The sequence below is a fragment of the Phacochoerus africanus genome, chromosome X (genome assembly GCF_016906955.1).
Source record: "Phacochoerus africanus isolate WHEZ1 chromosome X, ROS_Pafr_v1, whole genome shotgun sequence".
Taxonomy (NCBI): domain Eukaryota; kingdom Metazoa; phylum Chordata; class Mammalia; order Artiodactyla; family Suidae; genus Phacochoerus; species Phacochoerus africanus.
This window is the reverse complement of record NC_062560.1, coordinates 17,702,477-17,729,285: the sequence shown is the minus strand read 5'-3', so window position 1 is coordinate 17,729,285 and position 26,809 is coordinate 17,702,477. Positions and strand designations below refer to the sequence as shown.

The window sequence follows — 26,809 nt, the reverse complement described above, 5'->3', positions numbered from 1 at the left end:
CTCAATAAAGTTTCAGTATACTGGACTTGCAAACATGACAAAACAGACTCTATTGCAAGGGGAGAATTCTGTTCAGAGTGCTCGGCCGATTGCTGTCGCGATATATTTACTTCTGAATTCCTCTTAGGAGTTGCTAAAGAGCAATTGCTATTGCATGCATATAACCTGCCCCCAAATTATTCTCTCAATAAATATTTTTAAGTACCTACTATTTATATATAATTGTCAGTATAATGGTATCCAATTTATTTTATCACCTGTTTTGCTCTAATGCCTATTTAAAATGCCATCGGTGTAAGAACCTCAGTACTCAATGGCTCTGAGTTTCTACCTTGCCTTATTTTTGACCATGCTTTGTCTTCTTTCTTTTTCTTCTGTCTCCTTCAGAGCAGTGCTGCTGTTCTGTCAGGATCCCCTGCCCTTCCTCTCCGGAAGAGTTAAAAAAACTTCAGTGGTATGTAGCACATATGCTGCCTCTTTTCCTAAAAAAAAAAAAAAAAAAAAAAAATCAAATTAATTGCCATGCTGGCTAAGGAACTTGGAAATTTTGATGGTGAAAAAGGGCTTTCAATTGTGGGAGAAAGGCAAAGTTTTCTTTCCTATTAAGTTTCCCTTGCCTTAAACCAATGGTTTGCAATCTTGGTTGCACATCAGAATCACCTGGGAAGCATTAAAAATATCCTGACGTGGAGTTCCCATCGTGGTTCAGCAGAAATGAACCTGACTACCATCTGTGAGGACACAGGTTCGATCCCTGGCCTTGCTCAGTGGGTTAAGGATCCGGAGTTGCCGTGAGCTGTGGTGTGTAGGTCGCAGACGCGGCTCGGATCCTGCCTTGCTGTGGCTGTGGTGTGGGCCGGCAGCTGTAGCTCCTATTCGACCCCTGGCCTGGGAACCTCCATATGCCGTGGGTGCGGCCCTGAAAAGACAAAAAAGACAAAAACATCCTGACTCCTCACAGCATCACCAACTGTGATTTAAAAATTTTTCCAGGGTGGTAGATGAGAAATGGGATCTTAGTATTATTTTAGTTTGTACTTCTCTTATTAAGACTGTTCAAACCTTTTTATATATATATATATTTGGGGCATTTTTGTATTCTTTTTGTGAATTGTGGGTTCATGTCTTTTTCCCACTAGATCTTTTAAGAATAATGTATGAATATTATGGATATTAGCCCTTTGTCTGTGATATATGTTGCAAATATTTTCTCCCACTTTGGCAGCTATCTTTTGACTTTGTTTATGATGTTTTTGTCATGCAAATTAAAAATGTTTTTATAGTTAAATTTACCAGTCTTTTCCTTTATTGTTTATGAATTTGGAGGAATTATTAGAAAGCATTTCCCTCCATCTAGTTATAGAGGAATTCACCTTTGTGTTTTTCTAATACTTGTATGATTTTTTTTTTTCTTTTAACATTAGATCCGCTTGGAGTTTATTCCTCTGTGGTGGTTGGGGGTGGGGGTGTATGGGTCTAGTTTGATCTTTTTCCAAATGTCTATCTAGTGGTCCCAACACCATCTTTTTAAAAAGTCTACGTTTTCCTCAGGGATCTAAGATGCCACCTTTGTCATATGCTAAATTTTAATAGCTCTTTAGGATAAATTTCAGATGTTAGATCTTAACTTTAGGGGAAGCTAGGTGAGGGGTATATAGAATGCTATGTTATTTTTGCAATGTTTCTGTAAGCTTAAAATTAGTTTAAATTAATTTTTTTTTTGTAATTCTGATTTCCAGTCTCCACTTTCAGTAATTCTGGTTATATTGGTTTGGGGCATAGCCTAGGCATTAAGAGTTTTTAAGGAGTTTCCGTCGTGGCACAGTGGTTAACGAATCCGACTAGGAACCATGAGGTCGCGGGTTCGGTCCCTGCCCTTGCTCAGTGGGGTAAGGAGCTGGCGTTGCCGTGAGCTGTGGTGTAGGTTGCAGACGCGGCTCGGATCCCGCATTGCTGTGGCTCTGGCGTAGGCCGGCGGCTACAGCTCCGATTCGACCCCTAGCCTGGGAACCTTCATATGCCACAGAAGTGGTCCAAAGAAATAGCAAAAAGACAAAAAAAAAAGTTTTTAAAATGCTTCTGGTGGTTTTAATGGGCAACTAAAGTTGTAAATCACTGCCTTAAGCTCTGCCCCAGTGGAGGTGAGATGGGAGATGGATGCTTCAAAATAGCAGATGATCCTAAAAGTCATGGATGGTGTGGTCACAAATGTATACAAATTTACATGAAAAAACCCCATAAAGTGAATGATTGAAAATGCTCACAAAAGTTCCCATTGATTGGCCTGCCTGCTGGTATTATGGGTGATTTTCTTGTTTCTTTGTTTTTTTGGTTTTTTTTTTTGCAGAATTTTCTATACCTTTCTACAATCGGATAAAAATTGCATTTAACAAAAGGACATGTGTTTTTCTTTCTTTTTTTTTTTTTTCTTTCCTAGGGCTGCACTCACAGCATATGGAGGTTCCCAGGCTAAGGGTCCAATCGGAGCTGTAGCCGCCGGCCTACACCACAGCCACAGCAATGCCAGATCCGAGCCGAGTCTACGACCTACACCACAGCTCATGGCAACGCCGGATCCTTAACCCACTGAGCAACCTCAGGGTTCCTATAACCCATTGAGCAATCTCACGGTTCCTAGTCGGATTCATTAACCACTGAGCCACGACGAGAACTCCGGATCCTGCTTTATTTATTTATTTATTTATTTATTTTTGTCTTTTCCGGGCCGCACCTGCGGCATATGAAGGATCCCAGGCTAGGGGTCAAATCGGAGTTGTAGCCGCCGGCCTACACCAGAGCCACAGCAACTCGGGATCCGAGCCACGTCTGTGATCTACACCACAACTCACGGCAACGCCAGATCCTTAACCTACTAAGCGAGGCCAGGGATCAAACCCGTGTCCTCTTGGATGCTAGTCGGGTTCACTAACCACTGAGCCATGACGGGAACTCCGAGATCCTTCATTTCTAATGAGCCCCCAGGTGAAGCAGGTGCTGCTGGTTCATGGATCCCACTTTGAGTTGGGCATGTCTACACAATAGAGCAGGGGTTCTCAATTCTGGCTGCACATTGGAATCATCTGGGGAGTTTTAGAAACACGGACGCCTGCATCCCACCCTCAGAGATAGTGATGTCATTGGTCTGGGGTGCAGCCCAGGTTTCCAGATTTAAAAAAAAAATTCCTATGTGGGGTGATTCTAATGTGTAACCCAATTCGAGAACCATTAGGCTAGAATTAGATGACGGCCCAGTGTCTTTCCGATACCTTGGTTCTTAAGACTGGCTGTGCCTAGGAAACACCTGGGGCCCTTTTAAAACGGGATTTCCCTGGTCACTGCAGAGGCGTGGGTTCCGCCATGGGCGTGGCCAAAAAAATGAAAAATAAAACTAATGTGTCAAGATGGCTTTCTGAGGTGCTGGAAGTACTCTATATTTTGATCTGGGTGGGGATGATAGAGGTATGCACGTTACAATTAAAATTTTTATAATTCTTCCCGCTCTAAATGTAACATTAGTACATTTTATTGTATGTAGGCTATGCCTCAGCAAAGAAGCACATTCAAATGAATACCAAAATTTTTTTTAAAACTTTTTAAATTAGGAGTTCCCGTTGTGGCCTACCAGTAGCAAACCCGACTAGTATCCTTGAGGATGCAGGTTCGATCCCTGGTCTTGCTCTGTGGATTAAGGATCCGGTGTTACCATGAGCTGTGGTGTAGGTCCCAGATGCGGCTCAGATCTGGTGGTGTTGTGGCTGTGGCATAGGCTGGCAGCTGCAGCTCTGATTCAACCCCTAGCCTGGGAACCTCCATATGCTGCAGGTGCGCCCTAAAAAGACCAAAAATTGTTTTAATAAAAAAAAAAGAATAAAATTAATACGGATGCCTGCACCCACCCGAGATTCTAGTTCATTTGGTTTGCGGTGGGAGCCCTGGCACTGGCGCTAAAGAACGCCAAGGTTTCTACAGTCTAGGTGGTATTGCCCACTACTGCTCTGCCACTCCCCATGTACTTCACCCGGTGGATGGAGGGCTCTGACTAGCGGAAGTGACAAGGGCAATACAGGGCAACCTCTTCATGGTGGAGCCCAGTGATTGAGAGCCCCATACTGGAAGGTCTGGTTTAGGCAGACGGCCAGATAACACGAAGGAAATTGAATTTACACTTAGCAAAACATCTTTGCCACGACTTGGCTACATGGGCTGCTGCCGTATACAATTTAGGGACTGGAGCCTTAGAGAAGTTGGGTGGATTGCCCAGAGGAGCAGTGACAGCTGGATCCCTGGCCAAGGCGTCGAGGCACATCTTTCTGACTCTCTGGCACCCCTTTGTCCACATTGCTTCCTGAACCTCAGGCCAGGAGGGAGAGGCCTCCAGCCCGATGCTTGGTCCAGACTGGGTTGAGCTGGCATTTCTTTTTATGCATGTGACGTTCCTTACGTTTCTCAACCTGATGTTCCTCCCTCCTCTAACCCCAGAGAAGCTTCAAGAACACATTCTCATCGGTGTTCTAAGTCGCCATCTAACACTGGATCCCTCGGAGGCTTCCCTGGGTGATCGTTTGTTGCCTCTTCTAGCTGCTCCTCCTCCCATCCCAAGACTGGTGGATCTTGTGCCAGATGGTAGATGAGTTCCCAGCCTTCCATGGACCTGTGAGCCTCACCCCACCCCAAGACCACCTAACTCAGACACTGAGGAGAAGGCCACAAACCTATGTTTTAAAAAAATCCTTTGGGTAATTCTCAGGCACAGCCAAGTTTGAGAACCACTGGGCTACAGTAACATTGAGGGCGTAGCTACAGTCGTAGCTGGGGACCAGCCTTTTGGTCCCAGCTTGATGGATTTTTTCATTAGCAAACAAGATTATCTTGGTCACATTCTATGTGCTAGTTAGTGCCCATGGCAAAATAGCAGGGTAAAATTGATTCAATTTCCTGTGCTCATCAGTTTCACAAAAATGTATTTCTTGTTAACTCAATTCAAGACTTTCTTGAAACAAAATTCAATTAGTTGAAGAAAAAAAATGGCAGTGTGATTTTCCTCTCCCAGCCAATGTCACCAGTGCATGCAAATGACCTAAATTTGAAGTTTCTTGGAAGGGAAACACTTATTTATGACCCACCAAGAAGACCAGCAGGAGAATTTGCTGACCTTAAAAATTTCTCTTCTACAAATCACTGATAATGATTTTACATATTTTTCTAATATCTATCAACACGCAGAAGATTGTAATTGTAATGGACAGAATTATGTTCTTTGGCTGCAAAAACTGTAGGAAAAAATTGAAGAACATTTTATTGTTACTGGAAAATGTAGAGCTGCTTTTCCGTTTACACCATACCCTTTGAACCTGATATTAATACTGAGTTGACACCAGAGTTATTGAATTGATTATGGACATAGTTCTGAAGTAGATATGCTTTAGCCTCTAAGTCAAATCAATTGTTCTAAAAACTATGAGCCCGTTTTATCAGTGTGAATTTGAATCTTAAAGGAAAAAGATACTCTGATGTTTGACTCCGTTTTTAGAAAAAAAAAATGTATGTCTGTTTGGAACGGTGTGGGCACGTGGTTCTGTTTTTTTCTTGAGAATCAATTTTGTAAAATCTAAAAAAAGAAAAAGAGATTCCTAGTTTATGGAAAGCCACCCATTGGGTCACAAGGCATTTTTAATAGCTTCCCTCCCTAAGAGGCACCTGGAAACGTTACAAGATGTCAACTGACTGATAAGTGATAAAGTTTCGGGTCCAGGAGCAGCAGTGAACAAGTGAAGCAGAAATGGGAATTCATAAAGAGCATCCCTGCTGGCTAATTCCTTTCACAGGGGGAGGTAATGGCAGTGGGCAGGGGCAGGAGGCCAGTGGCAGGTACATGGAGGGTGTGCAGTGGCAGGTCCCTGATGCAGCCATGTCACCTTGGTGATGTCACAGCGTTGCCAGAAGAGATTAGCCTCTATAGCTCATTTGTGTCTCACACGCATCTTTCTGATTCTTTCCTTTAGTGACCCACAGGATCCCGTTGCGTGTCTTGCTGGTCATCCATATGGCCCACCACCTTCTTCTTCCAAAAATTCCATTCTATTTGCTCCTCCGGCCACCATTGTGTCCCAGTTGTCCAGTGCCTTCCCTTTTTCTGAGCCTCTAGCTCATCCCCCTGTGACCCGGAGCCCTCACTCTCCAACCAGGGAGATTCCCCTTCCTTCTCCCCAGCCTTCAGCTCCCATAGCTTCCAGCCCTGCCATTGATATGCCCCCACAATCTAGAACTATCTCTTCCCTTACGCCCCCAAGTGATCTTTTGGACACCCTGCCACCTGTGAAAGCCTCACTTCCCTCTCCCATCACGTCTGCCGCTGCGAATGTCATCACGACCAGCACACCTCCTGACAAGACAGGTAAATATGAGAAGCCACACTGTTCCCACGTTTGTTGTAATTCTAGGTCGCAGATGTGGCTGTGGGGTAGGCTGGCAGCTGTAGCTCCCATTTGACCCTTAGCCTGGGAACCTCCATATGCCTCGGGTGCGGCCCTAAAAAGCCAAAAAAAAAAAAAAATCAGGCTTACAGCTGTTAGTCCAGCTGTTAATTTCATAATTCTCCTTCCCACAAAAGAGCTTCTAGTTACCCATATCAAGTTCTGTATGCATGATATAAATACATGTATATTTGTGCTTATACAAATGTATACTAATGCACTTTTACATTTTTTTAAGTTAGGTTTCTTGAAGTATAATTTACATACAGTAAAATTCATCCAGTTCTATGGATGAATGAAATTTTTATGGTTCTGGGGGGTTAGATAAACACCCACAGTCACGTCAACCACCATCATCGTCTAGGACATTGCCCCTGTCCCCGAGGGTTCCTCTTGTCCCGTGGTAGTCAACTCCTACTCACCACCCCCAGCCTCTGGCACCACTGATCTGTTGTGTTTCCCTATGCTCTCAATTTTTTCTGGAACGTCATATGAAGAGAATCGCTCAGTATGTAGCCTTTTGAGTCGGGCTTCTTTGACTTAATGCATTGGACTGTTGGAGACCCATCCATGTTGTTGCATGAGTCAGTAGCTCCTTCCTTTTTATAACTGAATAACAGTCCATTGTATGGATGAACCAGTTTGTTTAATCACTCTCTAGTTGATGGACATTTGGGCAGTTTCCAGTTTGGGATGATTATGAAGCTATTATAAACATTTATGAACATGTCTTAAGACATGTTTTCATCTCCCTGGGGCAAATACCTAGGAGTGGGTTTGCCAGGTCACAGAGTCTCTGCATGTTTCTCGGTGATTTTTCCATTATGTGGTCATAAGGTGATTTGGCTCTCTGTTGTAGAAATCGTTCACACAAGCAGCATCAGTGTTTCTGATCTCGAGAACCAAGTGTCCCGGATGGAGAAGGCTCTGTCCTTAGGCAGCTTGGAGCCTAACCTCGCAGGACAGATGGTACACCAAGTCAGCAATCTCCTTCATTCCCCGCCCACCTTGCTGGCCCCTTTGGCCCAAAGGTATGACTTAGCAAACCCTAGGTGCTCGTAAGAGGGGACTCGCTACTGATAATAGTGCCTCTGTATGATTAATTATAGCCAAGTATTGTTCTCCCACGGATGAGGTTCATAATGGCTTATTCTGCTTAGACTGGGAAAAACAACGTGGAGTGCTGAGTTTGAACTGCTACGTCTCTTTACAGATTACTGAGAGTAGTGGACGACATCGGCTTACAGCTGAATTTTTCAACCAAGACCATAAGTCTGACCTCCGCTTCTTTGGCTCTGGCTGTGATCAGAGTGAATGCCAGTAATTTTGACACAACTACCTTTGCTGCCCAAGACCCTGCACATCTTCAGGTACATCCACATTTCTTGTGGAAAAGACCTTTCCTCTTTTCTTTTTTTTTAAGGGCCGCACCTGCAGCATATGGAAATTCCCAGGCTAGGGGTCTCATCGGAGCTGCAGCTGCCGGCCTATGCCATAGCCACAGCCACTGGGGATCCCAGCCTTGTCTGCAACCTACACCACAGCTGGCAGCAACGTGGGATGCTTAACCCACTGAGCGAGGCCAGGGATCAAACCCCCATCCTCACAGACACTATGTCAGGTTTTTAACCTGCTGAGCCACAGTGCGAACTCCGGGACCTTTTCTTGTATATGTTTCAAGTCCTTGTTTCTTCATGACTGAGGCAGTTACTGCTAATACTCAGGGGTGATAGTCAAAATATTTAACCTCTGGAACAATGAGCCACCACAGGTTCAAAAAAAGGACATTGGTCTTGGCTGGAGCAGGACCTCAGAGGCCCTTGTTGCGTCCAGCGTTAACCCTTTAGCAGCCGGGGTGAGGGTAAAGTGGGGGGGGGGGTTGTCCATTGGGTTCCACGCAGCTGGGAGAACAGGGACACCAGGTGTTTATCAACCCATTTCAATATTTTAGCAAGCGTTACGACTACACTGGTGTGAGTAATGGTGCTGAGTATCAATCCTGCTTCTAGTGTTTCTCTATCCACCTAGTAGAGGGATTAGGGGCTGAAAACACCCACGTAAAACCAAGTCTTGCCTTGTAAGTTCGTTTTTATCGTCTTTCCCTTTACAGGGTTGGTACATGTGGTTCTATGATGACTTTGCTCGAACAGGTCACCAAATCGGCGTGTCTGTCATTATGGTCTCCTGGGCTCTGCAGTTAGCCTGAACTTTCTTTTTTTTCCCTTCAAGCTTTACTGCGATACAATTGGCACAATATCCTGCACTTTCTGCCTGTTTCTGTGTATCCTTTATCCTCAGAATGTTTTCTTTTCTGCTCTGAGGTCGCATCTCCCTGTTACACAGGCTCTGATTTTGAAGCAGTCAGGAAAACAAGAAGAATTGATTTTACATCAAGAACCACAAATAAATGTCCTTACAGGCTCCTCTGTCTTAAGTAGTTGTGGTGTTTCCCATCTCCTCATGATACTAGCCCCACACATTCTTATGATCTTTTACTTGGTTTTCAGGTTTCTCTGGAAACTCAGGCTCCTGAGAATAGTATAGGTGCTATTACTCTGCCTTCCTCACTGATGAGTAATTTACCCGCTAATGATGTGGCGCTAGCTTCCAGGGTGCAGTTCAACTTTTTTGAAACGCCTGCCCTGTTTCAGGTAAGGGTGCCTCTAATTGCTTTTGCTTTAGTTTTTTTTTTTTGGGGGGGGGGAGGTTTTTTGTTTTTTTTAATCCTCCTATTCTTAAGCCTGCTAGAAGTCAAATTATTTTTTAATATTTTTTATCTTTTTAGGGCCGCCACCTGCGGCACATGGAGATTCCCAGGCTAGGGGCAGAATGAGGGCTGCAGTCGCCAGCCTACACCGCAGCCACAGCAATGCCAGATCTGAGCCACGTCTGCAACCTACACCACAGCTCACGGCAACGCCAGATCCTTCACCTACTGAGTGAAGCCAGGGATCGAACCCGCAACCTCATGGTTCCTAGTCGGATTTGTTTCTGCTGTGCCACGATGGGAACTCCTGTAGTTTATTTTTAAACAGGTCCTAGTGATGCTGGCGAGGATAAATAACTGACACAGCATTTATCAGTTGTGGCACCATCTCATAAGCACTTAGAAGTGTTAACTCTAATCCTCTGGACAATCCCGTGAGGGAGAACCTATGAAGCTGTCATGCCCATTTTACAGATGAGGACATGGAGGCACAGAGAGGTTAAGTAACTGGAAGTTCTTTGCTCGAGAACACACAGCTCACATGGCTTGATGTTGTGTTCTCTTTAAGATTCATGAGGGCCTGATTGTGTCAGCCTTCAAAATTTAACTCAGTATTGAGAGCAGCGTGTCGTGGCACAAGCTCTGCTTCTGTGTGTGGTCCTTGGGAAAGTCACTTGACTCCCTGCCCCCGAATTCCTGCCCTGGGTAGTACAATAACCAGTGTGGACTAAATAGTTCTTCGGGCGCCTTCTAGCGCTGATCGTGGCGGGTAATGTTTCGATGTCCTTTGCCGTCTTACTGACTCTTCGATGTGCTAGGACCCTGCCTTGGAGAACCTCTCTCTCATCAGCTATGTCATATCCTCGAGCATCGCGAACCTGACGGTGAAGAACTTGACAAGGAATGTGACGGTGACATTAAAGCACGTCGACCCGAGCCAGGTGGGAGGGGCCTGCCGGCCGGTTCCTTGACCAGAAACACCTCATGCAAGCTCTGCCCGTGAGACTCGGCCCGAGACGAAGCAGATCCAGCCGAACCTTAGACCCGGTTAGGGAAGCCCGTAGGCCTGGAACCACAGCGCCCTGCCGCGGCTGGGTTTGCGGGCGCCCAGGCACGGACCTCCTGACTCCCAAGAAGGAGCAATGCGGAAAGCAAGCTCTTGGTGCCCGTCTTTAGTGCCCTTAGATCTGCGGCTGCGGGCCTGACGCTCACCTCCAAAGAGAAAGCGTCGTAGTTCAATTTACATTGAACATCACCTATGAGCTCGCTAGTCAAGGGATGGGTTACAGCCCTGCCGCAGCAGCAGCACCTGGGAGCTTGCTAGAAATGCAGACTCTCAGGCCCCAACCCCGACCCACTGCATCAGAATGTGCCTTTTAACACGGGCACGATTGCTGAGTTTAAGTTCGGACCTGTATGAGACGCTCTTGCTTCCAGAGGCCCGTCTGAAATGAGAACTGTTCTACAATCAAGAGTGAGATTGTGAAATTTTAAAAAATCATCATTTTTTTTTTCTAATTGCTTTTCAGGTTTTTTTAGTTCAGTAAATTAATGATTTGTAATTTCTCTCTCTGCTACAGGATGACTTAAGAGTGAGATGTGTATTTTGGGACTTGGGCAGAAACGGTAGGTTCCAGCCATACCTTTTTCCAAGTCTTGAGTGGATAGGAGGAGGGGGTTCAGGGAAGAAGGAGCAGTGATTGGTGCGGTTGCTGATGGGACACGCTTTCCAATGCCAACAGGTGGCAGAGGAGGCTGGTCATCTGATGGCTGCTCCGTCAAAGCCCGGAGGCTGAATGAAACCACCTGTACCTGCAGCCACCTCACAAGCTTCGGCGTCCTACTGGTAATATCCCCACCCTACCTGGCCTTAGATTCTGGGTCTGAGGGGTAGCTGGGCATCATACTATGGTGTTTAGCCTGACAGATGACTTGGATAGGTCAGCAGATTTCATCATACTCTGACGAAGTTATAGACCAATGAAGTCACTCTTCTGGAGTTCCCGTCATGGTGCAGCAGAAACAAATCTGACTAGGAACCATGAGGTTGCGGGTTCGATCCCTGGCCTCGCTCAGTGGGTGAAGGATCCGGCGTTGCTGTGAGCTGTGGTGTAGGTTGCAGACGTGGCTCAGATCTGGCATTGCTGCGGCTGTGGTGTAGGCCAACAGCTGTACCCCCGATTTGACCCCTAGACTGGGAACCTCCACATGCCTTGGGTGTGGCCCTAAAAAGACAAAAAGAAAAGAAATTACTCTTCTCATAAGCAGATGTACTTGAAGGGAACTACTTGAACATAGAAGTGTTATTTCTCATTTTATTTTTATGTTTTTCTTTTTTAAATAGCTATAAGAGGACTAGAGAATTCAGATTAAAATGGGTAATAAAAATTACTTAGTTTGCAATGCACTTTAAAATTTTTACAAGGAGTTCCTGTTGTGGCTCAGTGGAAATGAACCTGACTAGTATCCATGAGGTTGCCGGTTTAATCCCTAGCCTCACTCAGTGGGTCAAGGATCCAGCATTGCTGTAAGCTGTGGTATAGGTTGCAGACGTGGCTTGGATCTGGCGTGGCTGTGGCTGTGGCTGTGGCTTATGCCAGCAGTTCTAGCTCCGATTCGACCCCTACCTGGGAACTTCCATATGCCGCACCTGCAGTCCTAAAAAGCAAAAAAAAAAAAAAAAAAAAATTACAAAATGCTTTGACATAAATTGTCTTATTTAATTTCCCCAACAAGATAAGTAGAGTGGGGCATTTTTATTGTCATTTTAATGAAGTCAGAATTAAGACATTTTTTAGGTAATTGTCCACAGTCATAGAAATATAAGAGCTAGAAGCCAGATTTAAGTCTTTGTGCTCCTCGCCCTGCGCTTTTCCAGTGTAGCATAATGCAGTCATTAAGCACATGGGCTTTGGAGCCACCCAGACCTGAATTTGAATCCTGACCCCTCTCTTTGTAGCTGTGTGACCCTGGGCAAATTACTTAACCTCTCTGTGCCTCAGTTTTATTTATCTTTACATGATGATAATAAATGTGCCTACCTTGTAGGCTCGTTGAACAGACTATGGGGGGGCACTTAGAACACCCAATAAATGTAAATTATGACCCTGTAATCTATTTTAAAAGATCTGGTCTTGAAAGCAATATTTTATTTTCCAGGACCTGTCTCGAACATCCTTGCCACCCGCTCAGATGATGGCTCTGACATTTATCACCTATATTGGTTGTGGGCTTTCATCAATTTTTCTGTCAGTTACTCTTGTAACCTACATAGCCTTTGAGTGAGTATCCACAGGTGGAAACTTGGCTTCTCGGTGTGCTCCTTGGCCGAGCTTATGCTGTCCACCCATCCACTGGGGCCACCCATTCTGTAAAACGTGATGGGCCTTTTGGGTTGACGTACGTCCTCCCACTAGTCTGTGCACTCCCTGCATAATTTTTGTACCCTAAAATTATGCCTAGGACCTAGGCGACATTCAGTGAGAAACGAAAGATAGATGGAGACCCCGAAACCTAAGAGTTCACCGTATGAAATAGACCATAGCTCCATGTACAGCATGAGAGCTGTGTTTAATATATTAAGTTTCCAAATTTATAGCGAGCAAACACAAAAGATTAAATACATTAATGGGTGTCGGGATAACGAAGAATAAAGGGTGTCAAACCTCACTGAAAAATATAGATACTTAGTGAGCGTGGCTTTGTAGGTCAAGGCAAGAATGACATTCCAAACAACGGCATCGCCTTCTTGGTTCCTTTGGGCACTTTGGGGGACAGGGAATTCCAATGAAATCTGTTGGAAAAGAAGGATATATAGGCACTTTTATTGCATTAACTAAATGAAACAATATGTAAGTTATGGGATTTCGAGTTTGGACACTGATCAGGAAATGTACAACTTCGCTTTGAGTGCCAAACTTAGGGTCCAGCTGTGACCACAGATCTTCTAGGGGACCTTTGGAAATAGGATTAATGAGACTCAATTACTATCAGGCCAGCCATTACTCAGAATGATTTCATCCGATCTAATTTCACACACATAAACATGCACATGTCATCAATTAGCTGTATTTTCCTATGCCTGTTTCCTTTAGCTATAGTTTGACCTCTTCTTTCCATGATCTCATTTTAACCACTAACGTAAGATAACAGGAGAATCTGGCTGTGGTTTGAAGATCTGGATATAGGAGCCTGTTGTACGAGAAGCAGCAGCGGTGCTTCTGGAAGTGGTTTAGGGCAAAGGGGTGGGTGCTCAAGTAGATTCTACTGCAAACCATTGGAAAGGCTGGCTCAACAGTCACGTATGTCAAAGGTCCCACAGAAATGTAAACATGAATTTTCCATATGGTTATCACAGATGAGGATTCTGTTTAGATTTCTTTCCTGTGTTGTTACTGTTGGTTTCAGTGCTCCCCCCACCACATACACACGCACCCAAAGAGAGGAAAGTGATGCATATAGATGCTCGGCAAGGAATACAAATAAATTGTGTAGGACTCAGATGCTCACAGGAGCACTGGCAGATCGTGATGCTAATTCTTGTCTTGGCCTTTCTGAGCAGAAAGATCCGGCGGGATTACCCTTCCAAAATCCTCATCCAGCTGTGCGCAGCCCTGCTCCTGCTGAACCTGGTGTTCCTCTTGGACTCATGGATTGCTTTGTATGACATAAGAGGCCTTTGCATCTCAGTGGCCGTATTTCTGCATTATTTTCTCTTGGTCTCATTCACATGGATGGGCCTGGAAGCATTCCACATGTACCTGGCCCTCGTCAAAGTGTTCAACACTTACATCCGAAAATACATTCTTAAATTCTGCGTCGTCGGTTGGGGTAGGTATCGTTTTTGCTGGCACATCACTTGAGCTTCCTCTGCATTTCCTCCAGGGCTCTGATTGTTCCTCGAATAGAGACAACGAGGAAACAGGTCACACTTGGCAGGTTTCTAAAACAGCTTGAGTCTCCTTTTCCTGTTTCATGGCCCAAAGAGCCACCTTTATCAAGCCTCTTTCTAGAACACCTATATATTTCCCCTCTGTTGGTGATGAACACAACACTCTTTGAGGTCAGGGCTACTGAGTCCTCTTTGTATCTCCAGCACCTCCAACTGGGGCTGGCACACAGAAGGTGCTCAGTCAATTGAAAATATTAGCTTGGTGACACTGAGGCCAAACTCTCAGTCCCTAAGCTCCCGGCTGTCCTCGCTCTGCTCCGTTCCTTGCAGGTATCTCAGGTGTACATGACACTGTGCTCAGAAGGACAGAGTGAAAGGATGTACAGATAAAACCTAATGAAACTTTCTCGCCACACCAGCACTGTATGTCAGATCATGCCACCTGTTGGTGATGGGTTAAAAGTCCTAGATGCCCCCAGGATCTGGAAAGTTTCTTCATCAAACTCTGCACCAAATGTAAATGTAGGAGCTTCCTGCACTTGACTTACCCTTGACTGAAAATAATTTAGCCTCTGCTTGAATACTTCTGTTATTGGGGAGCTCATTACCTTAATTAAAAAACAAAATCTCGAGTTCCTGTTGTGATGCAGCAGAAACGAATCCAACTAGGAACCATGAGGTTGAGGGTTTGATCCCTGGCCTCGCTCAGTGGGTTGAGGATCCGGCATTGCCATGAGCTGTGGTGTAGGTCACAGAAGCAGCTTGGATCGCACGTTGCTGTGGCTGTGATGTAGGCCGGTGGCTACAGCTCCGATTTGACCCCTAGCCTGGGAACCTCCATATGCCGCCAGTTCGGCCCTAAAAAGACATAAACAGAAATTTGACTGAGTACATTTTAAAGATCTTACTGGCTTTTTTCAATAATTCATGAATGAAGTTGGGCAGCGTCCAGTCTAGCAGATAGAAAGGAGCTCCGAGGAGCTGAACTACATGAAAGACTTTTTATAGGCAGAAGGAAACAGGAACAAAGTCGTTCTTGGCAAAAAAAAAAGAGGGTTGGTTATCACAAAGTTACTTTCCTTCAGGGGATGGCAGTGCTGATAAGGCAATTTCTGATTGACTGCCTAAGATTCCATTTCTAGGAGAGCCGAAGCTGTGACGGAGTTCAGTCTCAGTTCAGTGACCTGTGGCTGCTTAAGCAACTCCATTTGGGGTCTGTTGTCTTGAAATACCTTACAAGGCAGCTAAGGTCCGTTTTCTAAAGCTCACCAGTTACGTTTTTCCACTAAGTTCACCTGGCTCTCTGGCGGGCATTTCCCCAGCAGTCTTGCTTTTGCTCTCTCAGGGAAAAAAATAATAAGCTGGCACCTTTTCTGCCAAAAGAGTTTTTTAGAAAATCTACAAGTTATATATAACATTATGTCTAATGCCCTATTTCTCAGTGTAGTTTCACACAAGTAACCCCACAACAGACAAGCCAGTGACGTTAGCGAGGCAGGTGTTGCTCCTAGCTGGTGAAGAACGTGGCTCCAATGATGACATGATTTACCCTAATTCCCATGGCTCGAGAACAGCCGAGCCGGGCTTTCTAATTTTTTACCTTTGGAGGTTCCCAGGCTTCGGGTTGAATCAGAGCTACAGCGGCCGGTCTGCACCACAGCCACAGCAACTTGGGATCCGAGCCGCGTCTGCGACCTACACCACAGCTCATGGCAATGCCATATCCTCAACCCACTGAGCGAGGCCAGGGATCGAACCCACAACCTAAAGGTTCCTAGTTGGATTCCTTTCCGCTGCGCCACGATGGGAACTCCATGGCTTTCTCATTTCTTAGGCATATCCCTTCCACTGTATTAGAGCCGCCATCCTTCCCAGACTCCCTCCTCTTCTTCAGGCTACATGTGCCTCCGTGTAAAGTCCCTGCACAACGGGATTACAGGCCCTTTACCTCCCTTGTCACCCTGTCATTTTACCTTTGTGAAGAGCAATAGAACAACCTTCCTAGAAAGATAAGTTGCTTATTCTCAGAAAAATCAGTCACCGCTGCTGATCTTGGGCACGGATTCTGTCTTCTCTGTAGAATCCCTAAAGGTCAGATTCCTTTGTCAGGGAGAAGCTCCACACCTGTAGTATTTTATTTTTAGGCAAGTGTGTCACTTAGGAAGTCTCCCTATGCCAATGTCCTCATAAGGTACAAATATAGAAGAGTGAAATATTACATTAGTTTGTACCAGGTACTGCGACCTCTCTATGAGAAGGAGTTGGTTTTTTGTTGTTGTTTTTTTTTTTTTTTTCATTTGTTGGTTGGTTGGGTTACCAGAGCCTTGAGGTTGGATGATGTCAGGCTGGCCAGCATGGGTGCGAGGTGATAGGGAGGAGGGGCGAGAGGCACTCCTTCCCAGCTCAAGTCCACTTTAAGTGGGGAGGCGCCTTCTCACTGGGCTTCTTCTTGGCAGAAGTACCCGTGGACCCTTGAAAGAGCCACTGTAGAGGCAGGCAGCACCCCCAAATCAACCTGCTCAGGCCTCTCAGTCCAGGAGCGGGTTCCAAAGAATCAGTTGAGGACTTTGGGGTTCACGATGAAAGATTTTCCAGAAGTTGCCAGTAACCCTAAGAGATTATTTGGTTTACATTTTGAAGTCCTTCACGTTGCCTGCCCCGTGACCCTTAAAATGTGTACAAGTTAAGGGTAACACTAGCTGCCCTAGTGGACAAACCTCGAAATGTCAGAAGATAATTTCGGAGTTCCCGTCGTGGCGCAGTGGTTAACGAATCCGACTAGGAACCATGGGGTTGAGGGTTCGATCCCTGCCCTTGCTCAGTGGGTTAAGGATCCGGCGTTGCCGTGAGCTGTGGTGTAGGTTGCAGACGCGGCTCGGATCCCGCGTTGCTGTGGCTCTGGCGCAGGCCGGTGGCTCCAGCTCCGATTCGACCCCTAGCCTGGGAACCTCCATATGCCGCGGGAGCGGCCCAAGAAATGGCAAAAAGACAAAAAAAAAAAAAAAGATAATTTCTCACTCATGTGCTGTCCAGTTAGCAGGAGTGGAGGGTTGTCCGGCCTTTTGATTATTCAGGATCCAAGCTGCTGGAGACTGTGCCTCAAGACAGGGCTTCCAAGGTTGCCCTGAACTGGGAAGGAAAGAGTAGAGCATCTCATAGGAGGTTTGTTTTGGGGTTTTTTTGTTTGTTTGTTTTGTTTTAGGGGTGCACCCGTGGCACATGGATGCTCCCAGGCTACGGGTTGAAATGGAGCTACCAGCTGCCGGCCTACCCCACAGCCACCGCAACCCGGGATCCGAGCCGCGTCTGTGACCTACACCACAGCCCACGGCAACGCCAAACCCCTGACCCACCGAGCGAGGCCAGGGATCCTCGTGCATCCTAGTGAGGGTCGTTAACCGCGGAGCCATGACGGGAACTCCTCACAGGAGGTTTTTATGGGCTAAGCCGAGAGATGGAGCAAATCGCTTCAGTCTTTGTCCCACTGGCCAAGACCTAGTCAAATGGCCACATACACCCAGCTGTATGAGAGGCTGGGAGATGTCCAGCCATGTGCCAGGAAGGAGAAGAAACTGGCTTTGGTGACTAGCTCACCAATCTCCGCTATCTCAGAAGAAAACAGGATGTGATCCCTGTTCTTTTTTAGCGTCACCCTTGGTTTTTAGAACTCTGTGTGACCACTGTGTCCCGTCCTCCAGGGGTACCAGCCGTGGTCGTGACCATCGTCCTGATTATCTCTCCAGATAACTATGGGCTTGGATCCTATGGCAAATTCCCCAACGGGTCACCTGATGACTTGTGAGTACAAGGCCCCCCCATGGAAGGTCAAGTGAACTGGAAAACAGAATTCTCCAAGAGAATGGAGGATGCAATTAGCATAGCCACTCTGGCTCTCCTCCTAATAAAATCCAGTAACATTTACAGCAGACTTTGCAGTTATACATATAATGAGATGAGCTAGTTAGAAAAGCCCCCTACTACTTAACAATGGAAAAAATGAATCAGGAGGAAGTATTTTGAAAATACTTTTATAAGCCTCTGATAAACATGAAAGACCGCCTACACTATATTAGTAAAGACTCTTGGAATAGAGTTCCTAGGATTTAAAGGGGATAAAATCTTTTAATGTTTTCAAAGACTATTTTTTAAATACTTTAACTCACCAAGTATCCTAAAAGAAAATCTCTGGAATTTTTTTTTTTTTTCCCCAGAGCTACAAATGACTAGAGATCCGAGGTTTTATTTTTTTCTTATTTTTGTTTGTTTTGTAGGGAAACGTTTCAGTAAAACAATACAATTCATTGTTATTATTTTGACCGATATTTCAGCACCGTGATATGTTTTCCCTGTTTTTTTCCCCCCAAATTCCAGTTGCTGGATCAACAGCAATGCTGTCTTCTATATTACGGTTGTGGGATATTTCTGTGTGATATTTTTGCTGAACGTCAGCATGTTCATTGTGGTCCTGGTTCAGCTCTGTCGAATTAAAAAGAAGAAGCAACTGGGAGCCCAGCGAAAAACCAGTATTCAGGACCTCAGGAGCGTTGCCGGCATTACGTTTTTACTGGGAATTACTTGGGGCTTTGCCTTCTTTGCCTGGGGACCAGTTAACGTCACCTTCATGTATCTCTTCGCCATCTTTAACACCTTGCAAGGTAAGCTCTACAGCACTCAGGATGCACGCAGCGACCCAGTTGGACTGAAAAATAGCACTAGTAAGAGTATCCGCAAAATGGCTTATTTAGTAGCTTAGGATATATCTGTTGAAAAAACAGGTTTATCTTTGAGGAAGGATGCTCTGAGACCCTTGGAAGAAAGGCTCCACCCACTAAATTCAAGAGGTGGTCCTTTTTCCTCCTTATCCATCACTCCCTCCTGGGAGGGAACATATGGAGGGGAACCTGCCGGGAACTCTTCCTGGGAAAGTCCATCACTCTTGCCCGACTTGGTTCCTTACCTTTGTTTCTCTTTAACGTTTTTGATCGAAGTGGAACGTGCTTATAGAAAAATGCACATACCGTAAGCGTCCCCACGAGGTCTCACTTCACTACTCCGACCCCCAGGTCTGTGTTTGATTTGAAGACAGTGATAAATATGAAGGCCGTGGCCAGATGCAGGTGGCAGCAGCCTGGCCCGGTGGCTGATCCTGCACAGTTGCTCTGCTGGTACCCGCAGCTGGGAGGGCAGCCTCTGCGTGTGGTGATTTGACCTCTGAGCTTCTCATCTGTTATTGAAGCCCAGCTGTGGACATTTCCGACTCCTCTTCAACTGTAATCTTTAGGAAAGCAAAGTACTAATTCTTATAGATCAGCGTTATAAAAGAGCTGTCGGCTACGTGTGATTAATTTTTAGTGGCCACATTTTGGCATTAGTCGTCCAGCGGGGTAATAGGTTTACCTCACAGTAACCATCATTCATTCCCTTGATTTTTTTTTTTATTCCAAATCCTCTGTTGGGGTGCCTTTTAATTTCCTTTTCCTCAGCTTGCTTTCATCTTTTCCTGGTGGCTTTTAGCTCCCATAGCATCCTCCTCTAGTTCTTTTAGACAGTCCTTCATGTTGCCGGTTCTCAAAGAAATCCCAACCTGAGATGGAATTCAAATGCCTGACTTGGCTAGCAGTTCTTATTTTATTTGGAGGAAGCCAGTTAATATGCTTGTTGCTTACATATAGGTGTTCATTTTTTTCCCCCGTTTTACAGCTGTACTTGCGGCATATGGAAGTTCCCAGGCTAAGGGTCAAATTGGAGCTGGAGCTGCAGCTGCAGGCCTACACCACAGCCATAGCCACACTGAGTCAGAGCTGCAGCTTGCAGCAGTGCCGCATCCTTAACCCACTGAGCGAGGCCAGGGATCAAACCTGCATCCTCACAGAGAGAGACACCATCGGGTCCTTAACCCACCGAGCCACAATGGGAACTCCCAGTTGTACATTTTTACCTACAGTGTACAGTTCCTGAATTGGTATATCCAGGTGTTGTACTACTTAGTATTAGAAAAGTTTTATTTGCCCACGGTGGCATGCTAAAAGAGATACTTTAAGACAAAAAATAGATGCCCAAATGACACTAATCAGAAACATGAAAGCAGAGTACCTACCCTCACATATTTACTATGGAAACTGAACCTGCCTCTTTCTTATTTCCCCCGGAATGACCTCTCATTAGAATATAAGTGGACAGAAGGAAAATATTTTATTTCTAAAAGGGAACTAAAGCCTAGTTTACGAGACTTTGGAGTTGATTAAAGGAGAGCTATGTACAGGTTCTGATGTGGGCCTTGGGGACCCCCCCCTTTTTTTTGTCTTTTTGCCTTTTCTTGGGCCGCTCCCGTGGCACATGGAGGTTCCTAGGCTAGAAGATGAATAGGAGCTGTAGCCGTCGGCCTACGCCAGAGCCACAGCAACGAGGGATCCGAGCCAAGTCTGTGATCTACACCACAGCTCATGGCAATGCCAGCTCCTTACCCCACTGAGCAAGGCCAGGGATCGAACCTGCAACCTCCTGGTTCCTAGTCGGATTCGTTAACCACTGAGCCACGATGGGAACTCCGTGGGGACCCTCATTTTGATCCCTCCTACATGCTGTTTCTTCCCTAATACAGCCAAGTGTAGCTGCCCAGGGTGGCAGATGGACAAAGGTGTGCGGTATTCGAGAGAGCCGTCTTGAGAGCGGGCATGTGTACCTTATTAGAGGCAAACCTGGTTTTTTTGCTTGTTTTCTTTTTGGCTGTGCCTGTGGCATACGGAAGTTCCTGGGCCAGGGGCTGAACCCATAGCCACAACAGTGACCCTAGCTGCTGCAGTGACAAGGCCAGATCCTTAAGCTGCTATGCCACAAGAGAACTCCTAATATTCTTAAATAAAAGTTTGAAAGTAAATAGATTGGGGTTTGGGGAGGAGGAGAACTCAGAATTCATCCATTCATTCAGCTTATATTTATTTGCTTTAAAGGCCTTGGGGAGTGGTTGCAAGGGGGCTGGGTGGGGAGCCCTGAGCCTGAGGACCACTTCAGGTCTGTGGTGGCATTCTCTTTGTGGCCAGGACACGAGTGGAGGATTTCCGTAAGCAGGTTGGAGGGAAGCTGGAAGGCGGACAGGGACACCACTGCAGCGCCCCAGGCTTGGGAGGCAGAAGGCAGGGCCCGGGAACGGGACAGGGCTGTGGAGTGGAGAGGTGGCGCAAAGGATGTGAGGCAAAGGAGCAGAGGGCATGTGACGGAACGTGGAAATCCGTTGCACATGTGGAGGGATGGGCAGGTAGCACCTGTCCACCGAGATGAACCACGCACACCGTGAGAGCTGTGAGTTTCAGCTTTATCTGGGGGACTACGGTCTGGGAGACCACCTCCCAGCTCGGTAAGGGGGGGAGGTCAGCATATGTGTGATTTTGGCGGAAGGGTTACAAGCACACATCTTGGCAGGTTCCTGCTTATCACGAGGCACAGATATCGTAACAGTTTGGGTGCTTTTCTGCGTGCGGGATGATGCAAGAAACTGGGTTCATGAAATTTTCTCCCGAAAATACATAACCATCCGAAGGCTTGTTCTACCAGTTTGCCCATCGCACGGAGCGCCTCTTTCCTAATCTCCATCCTGACCTCCTTGCAGGGAGTGTCGAAGCTCAGCACCTGCACCTGCTAATGACTCAGTCCTTGCCAAGCTCGATGGCCAGTGACGATCTTTAGTTGGCAGAGCCAGGTCTGAGCTGGCACACTGGGTGGGTGGCTTGCACTTCCAAAGATAGGAAAGGCCAAAGACAAGCTGTGAGAGGTCAAACAGCGAGTTTAATTTTGGAAATACAGAGTGACCATCCTTTTAAAAGTATTTTTTTTTAGGAGTTCCTGTCGTGGCACCGCGGAACCGAATCCGACTAGGAACATGAGGTTGCAGGTTCGATCCCTGTCCTCGCTCAGTGGGTTCAGGATCCAGCATTGCCATGAGCTGTGGTGTCAGTCCCACACTTGGCTTGGATCCGGTGTTGCTGTGGCTGTGGTGTAGGCCGGCAGCTGTAGCTCTGATTCGACCCCTAGCCTGGGAATCTCCATATGCCAGGGGTGCAGCGCTAAAAATAAAAAAAAAAAAAAACAGAGTCTTTTTTTTTATCTTCAAGAGAGAGTCCCCCCTTGTAGCTTTCGAGAGCAAATTTTCCCTGGACTTTCAGCGTTATTTTCAGTCTGCACAATTTCACTTGGCCTATAGTTGCCAAAGATTTTATCTTTTGTGCAAAGTAAGCTCATGCCATTCAGGTCTTAGTTTGGAATTCATTGTGTTTTGTGCCCCCCATAGGCTTTTTCATATTCATCTTCTACTGTGCAACAAAAGAGAATGTCAGAAAGCAGTGGAGGCGCTATCTGTGCTGTGGAAAGTTACGACTGGCTGAAAATTCCGGTAAAGATTTACCTTTCTTTTTCTCCTTCTCTTAAATCTTGAGGAAAAGATTGTATCAGTTAAGATCAAAAGAAATGAATGCCAAAGGGTTGTCGGATCATGGAAATCAATGAAGGGAACCTGCTCAACATAAAATATCCATTGTGAACATTACGGGGAAAAAAAACCTTAGTGAATTAAAAAATACTTACTCATGTCTGAGAACTTAGTGAGCCATAGAATTAATGGCCTGGCTGTTTCATGAATGAAGCAACAGTGAAATTTTTAGAATTCATTTCCTTTTGAGCTCATGTTTTCCATTTGTCCAAAGTGATTTTTAATATTTTATCTTCATAACTTTTTAAGTCTTGACCCAGCCTTTTCTCCACAGGTCCTGGTTGTCAGTTACTTCATTTATTTGTTATTGGGCCAGACTATGTATATAAGCTTTAGCATGCCTTTGGTTATTTTGAAATTATTTTCATGTATGTCCTGCTGTGTTGCAGAGGAAATAGCTCACTTTTAATAAAATAAGAAAAAAATGAAGTACTCTTTGAAAATTTAAATTCCTTTTGCATGAATATTACCCATGATAAACTTTGCAATATTGCAAAGATCTGGTTGCCCAAGATCAGAAGATGGCAGGACCTAGAGTTCCATCATTTGCCTGGATTTAAGAGCCATTAGTCATCCCAGCAGGTGGAACTGTATTCTTGTGTAGACAATCCTTGACTTTGAAGTATTCCCTAATCCAGTGGCTATTTATAGACACAATCAAATTAGCTAGGCCTTTAATTCCAAGAGAATATAGACAACTTTTAACCAGGCAGGCATTTAAAGGACAAATGTACACAGTCTTAAATGAAAATACATTTTATCACACCAACTTGTGAAATGGGAGGCTCTCTGTAAGATGTGAAAGTGAGAGATCAGTTGCTAGTTACACTGTGACCGGTCGCTTGCATCTGAATTTCAACATTCTGCCCTGTTTTTCCGTAACGCTTACTCTGCTGTAGATTGGAGTAAAACTGCTACTAACGGTTTAAAGAAGCAGACTGTGAACCAAGGTGTCTCCAGCTCTTCACATTCCTTACAGTCCAACAGTAACTCCACCCACTCCACCACACTGCTAGTGAATAATGATTGCTCAGGACTGGCAAGCGGGAACGGTATGTATGTCTCAAGATAGTATTTCTCAAGCTAGTGTTTGTTTTATTAATGCAGTTTTATCTTTTAATGGCATTTTTGCTAAGCAGAGTGAATATTTACATATATGACTAGTGGATCAAAATGTGGTTCCCTTTTAAAAGCAAAAATTCACTAATCCAAATTTATAAATTTATTTCAGAGAAAAAACAAAAATTTAAGACTTAGGTGTTTTTTTGGGGGGTACACACCTGCAGCATATGGAAGCTCCCAGGTCAGGGATTGAACCTGTGTCACAGCAGTGACCAGAGCCACTGCAGTGACCATGCCAGATCCTTAGGTGATGCACCACAAGGGAAATCTCATAAGATTTAATTATTCACAATTAGAATTGATGATGATCTAAAAGTTTGGGTCCCCCCCCCATGGCTGCACTCGAAGCATATGGAAGCTCCTGGGCCAAGGATCAAAACCAAGCCGCAGCTGTAACCTATGCTGCTGCTGTAGCAACACTGGATCCTTTAACCCACTGTGCCAGGTGGGGGATCAAACCTGGCTCCTCCACAGCAATTCATGCCCCTTCGGTCAGATTCTTAACTCACTGCGCCACAGTGGGAACTCCTGACCTAAAAGTTTTAATGTTGCAAATCCTGACTTAAGTGTTACCCAAGGACTTTAGTCCTGTGCTATTTCTGTGCAAGCAGTACCTAAAATAGTTGATAAGACTATGTCAGTTTTTAGCAGACCTATAATTATCCTCATCTTCAACACTTTTAAACCTTCCTATTTTTTGCTTGTCATATTTGTTCACTCTTTTCCACAGTGTGGCTGCCTTGTGACAGTGCCCAAATCCCCATGAATACATCAAATACTGAAAGATGAATTGTGACCAGTATTGGTGACCATATATGTCTCCAGTATATGTATAGATTATTGTTGCTGTGCCTCCTTTATTTATTAATTCTGACATTTCTAGCTAAAACTTTTGTTTTCTTTCTTTCATAAGACTGGACTGTTCATTATTCATAAAAACTTATCTAAGGAGTTCCCGTTGTGGCTCAGTGGAAACAAACCCGACTAGTATCCATGAGGATGTGGTTTGATCCCTGGCTTTGCTCAGTGGGTTAAGGATCTGGCGTTGCCGTGAGCTGTGGTGTAAGCCGGCAGCTATAGCTCCAATTTGACCCCTAGCCTGGGAACCTCCATATGTTGCAGGTTTGGCCCTAAAAAGCAAACCAAACCATCTATTTATATCTTCTTTGGCTTCTTAGTATATCATTTGCATTTTTATACAAACTTAAATTCTGCTGCTATACTTTCTCCTTCTCTGGAGAATTTGCCTTTATATATCACTTAAGAATATTAGTTATTTTTCGGAGTTCCTATCTTGGCTCAGCAGTGACGAACCCAACTAGTATCTATGAGGACGTGGGTTTGATCCCTGGCCTTGCTCAGTGGGTTAACGACCTGGCATTGCCGTGAGCTGTGGTGTAGGTTGCAGATGCGGCTCAGATCTGGTGTGGCTGTGGCTGTGGCTGTGGCTGTGGCTGGCAGCTGCAACTCCAGTTCTACCCCTAGCCTAGGAACTTACCTATGCTGCTGTTGTGGCCCTAAAAAGGCAAAAGAAAAAAAAAAGGATATTAGTTATTTTCACGACAAATTCAAATAAATTTGTGAGAAGGTTCATATACCTACCAAATAATTTTCCAGCCTTCCAAAGATGGGCGATCCTACTGGTTTGTTTTGACTTTTACAATACAGTAGGATGCCTCTAAATGAAGGTTTCTCAACCACAGCACAATTAACATGTGGGGCTAGAGAGCTCTTTGTTGTGGGGGCTGGCCTGTGCATTTGAGGATGTTTGGCGACATCAGTGGGCTTCACCCACCAAATACCCGTAGCACCCACCCACTCACCCACAGATGTGACGACTGAAAATGTCTTCCAGTAGCACATGTTCCCTGAGGGGTAAAACCACTCGTCCCCGCCTTTGTCGAGAACCAGTGCTAAGCTGAGAAACAGCTGCTATGCAGCCGTAGCTCTTTACTGTAGGTAGATACCAGGGGGAGAGCTGGGCTCTATGCCACATAGCTGTATCGGGAACGACTCAGTGTAGGTAAACAGAGCAGAGGTAGTGCCAGTCAAGGTTACTAAGTGTGAGAGACCAAGTTCAAAGTAGAGAAATCAGAGGTGTGAGCTAAGTCATCAAGAATCACAACACATCAGCAAAGCCTACTGGTTTGGGTAGAAGTGTTTGGGGCTCTTAAAGCCAGATTTTTCCGCATTCTAGGAAGAACTGAGAGACGAAGCCTCACTTGCCTGGCCTATCAACATGTTGGCATCCCTCAGGAATCAGATTGGATGGAAGCAGCACATTTTGCCCAGCTATCTGATATGGCTGATTTGACACTATTTTTGATGGCTGACAGGGACCATCTTAGGCCACTAAAATGGCCACGTGTTTTAGTATCAAGTAACATGCACATCAGACAGACACCCCTGACTCCTCAGTCTGCACATCAAGATTTGAAATGGGAGTTCTCACTGTGTGCAGTGGGTTAAGAATCCGACTGCAGCGGCTTGGGTTGCTGCAGAGGTGGGTTCATTCCCTAGCCCTGCTCAGCGGCTTGAAGGATCCGGTGTTGCCGCAGCTGCAGCTCGGATTCGATCCCTGGCCTGGGAACTCCATATGCCCCAGGTGGGGCCATAAAATTAAAAAGAAAAAAAAAAAAAGATTTTGAGATAGACAAGGGAAAAAGAAGCTGGACGTTTAATGGCTTGTTTATTATACCAGGTCAAATTGTTCCTGCACCAAAATGTCCTCAAACCAGAATGCCTCCCTGAGGACAGCAGCCTCAGGCAGTCACATGCCCTATTTGAATATGTTGACTTTTTCACTGCTGAGCCTTGTTACCTTAGTTTCAGCATCTGTGAAATGGGGGTAATAACAGCACTCATCCCATAGGGTAATAAATGAGATGATACTTATCAAGGTCTCAGCACTGTTATTCTAATTGGGCATGAACTAACAATCGGGCTTATTATTCAGCTTTCTTCCTTGTCTTCCAATGGTATAATGGTCAGAAAGACAGTGCCAGGTAGCTCAGCAGCTATGCTCACCCCACCCCCAACACACACACACACACACACACACACACACAAAATTCAGGGCCTGCTTGGGGTAGGGGAGGCCCAGCTGCTCCCTGGCCTGGATGCTGAGCTTGGAT

The 26,809-nt window shown here is 45.4% G+C and overlaps 1 protein-coding gene across 1 annotated transcript in view; it reads left to right on the top strand.

Moving 5' to 3' along the window:
• Positions 1 to 26,809, top strand: part of ADGRG2 (adhesion G protein-coupled receptor G2) — a 151,262-nt gene that overhangs the window by 121,802 nt on the left and 2,651 nt on the right. The window contains exons 15-28 of the mRNA XM_047765342.1: positions 388 to 454; positions 6,003 to 6,394; positions 7,333 to 7,504; positions 7,687 to 7,843; positions 8,981 to 9,124; positions 9,999 to 10,121; positions 10,761 to 10,806; positions 10,923 to 11,026; positions 12,340 to 12,461; positions 13,742 to 14,010; positions 17,770 to 17,869; positions 18,443 to 18,726; positions 22,356 to 22,457; positions 23,453 to 23,605. Of these exons, the coding sequence (XP_047621298.1) occupies positions 388 to 454; positions 6,003 to 6,394; positions 7,333 to 7,504; positions 7,687 to 7,843; positions 8,981 to 9,124; positions 9,999 to 10,121; positions 10,761 to 10,806; positions 10,923 to 11,026; positions 12,340 to 12,461; positions 13,742 to 14,010; positions 17,770 to 17,869; positions 18,443 to 18,726; positions 22,356 to 22,457; positions 23,453 to 23,605 (2,235 nt within the window). The remainder of the gene's footprint in view (positions 1 to 387; positions 455 to 6,002; positions 6,395 to 7,332; positions 7,505 to 7,686; positions 7,844 to 8,980; positions 9,125 to 9,998; positions 10,122 to 10,760; positions 10,807 to 10,922; positions 11,027 to 12,339; positions 12,462 to 13,741; positions 14,011 to 17,769; positions 17,870 to 18,442; positions 18,727 to 22,355; positions 22,458 to 23,452; positions 23,606 to 26,809) is intronic.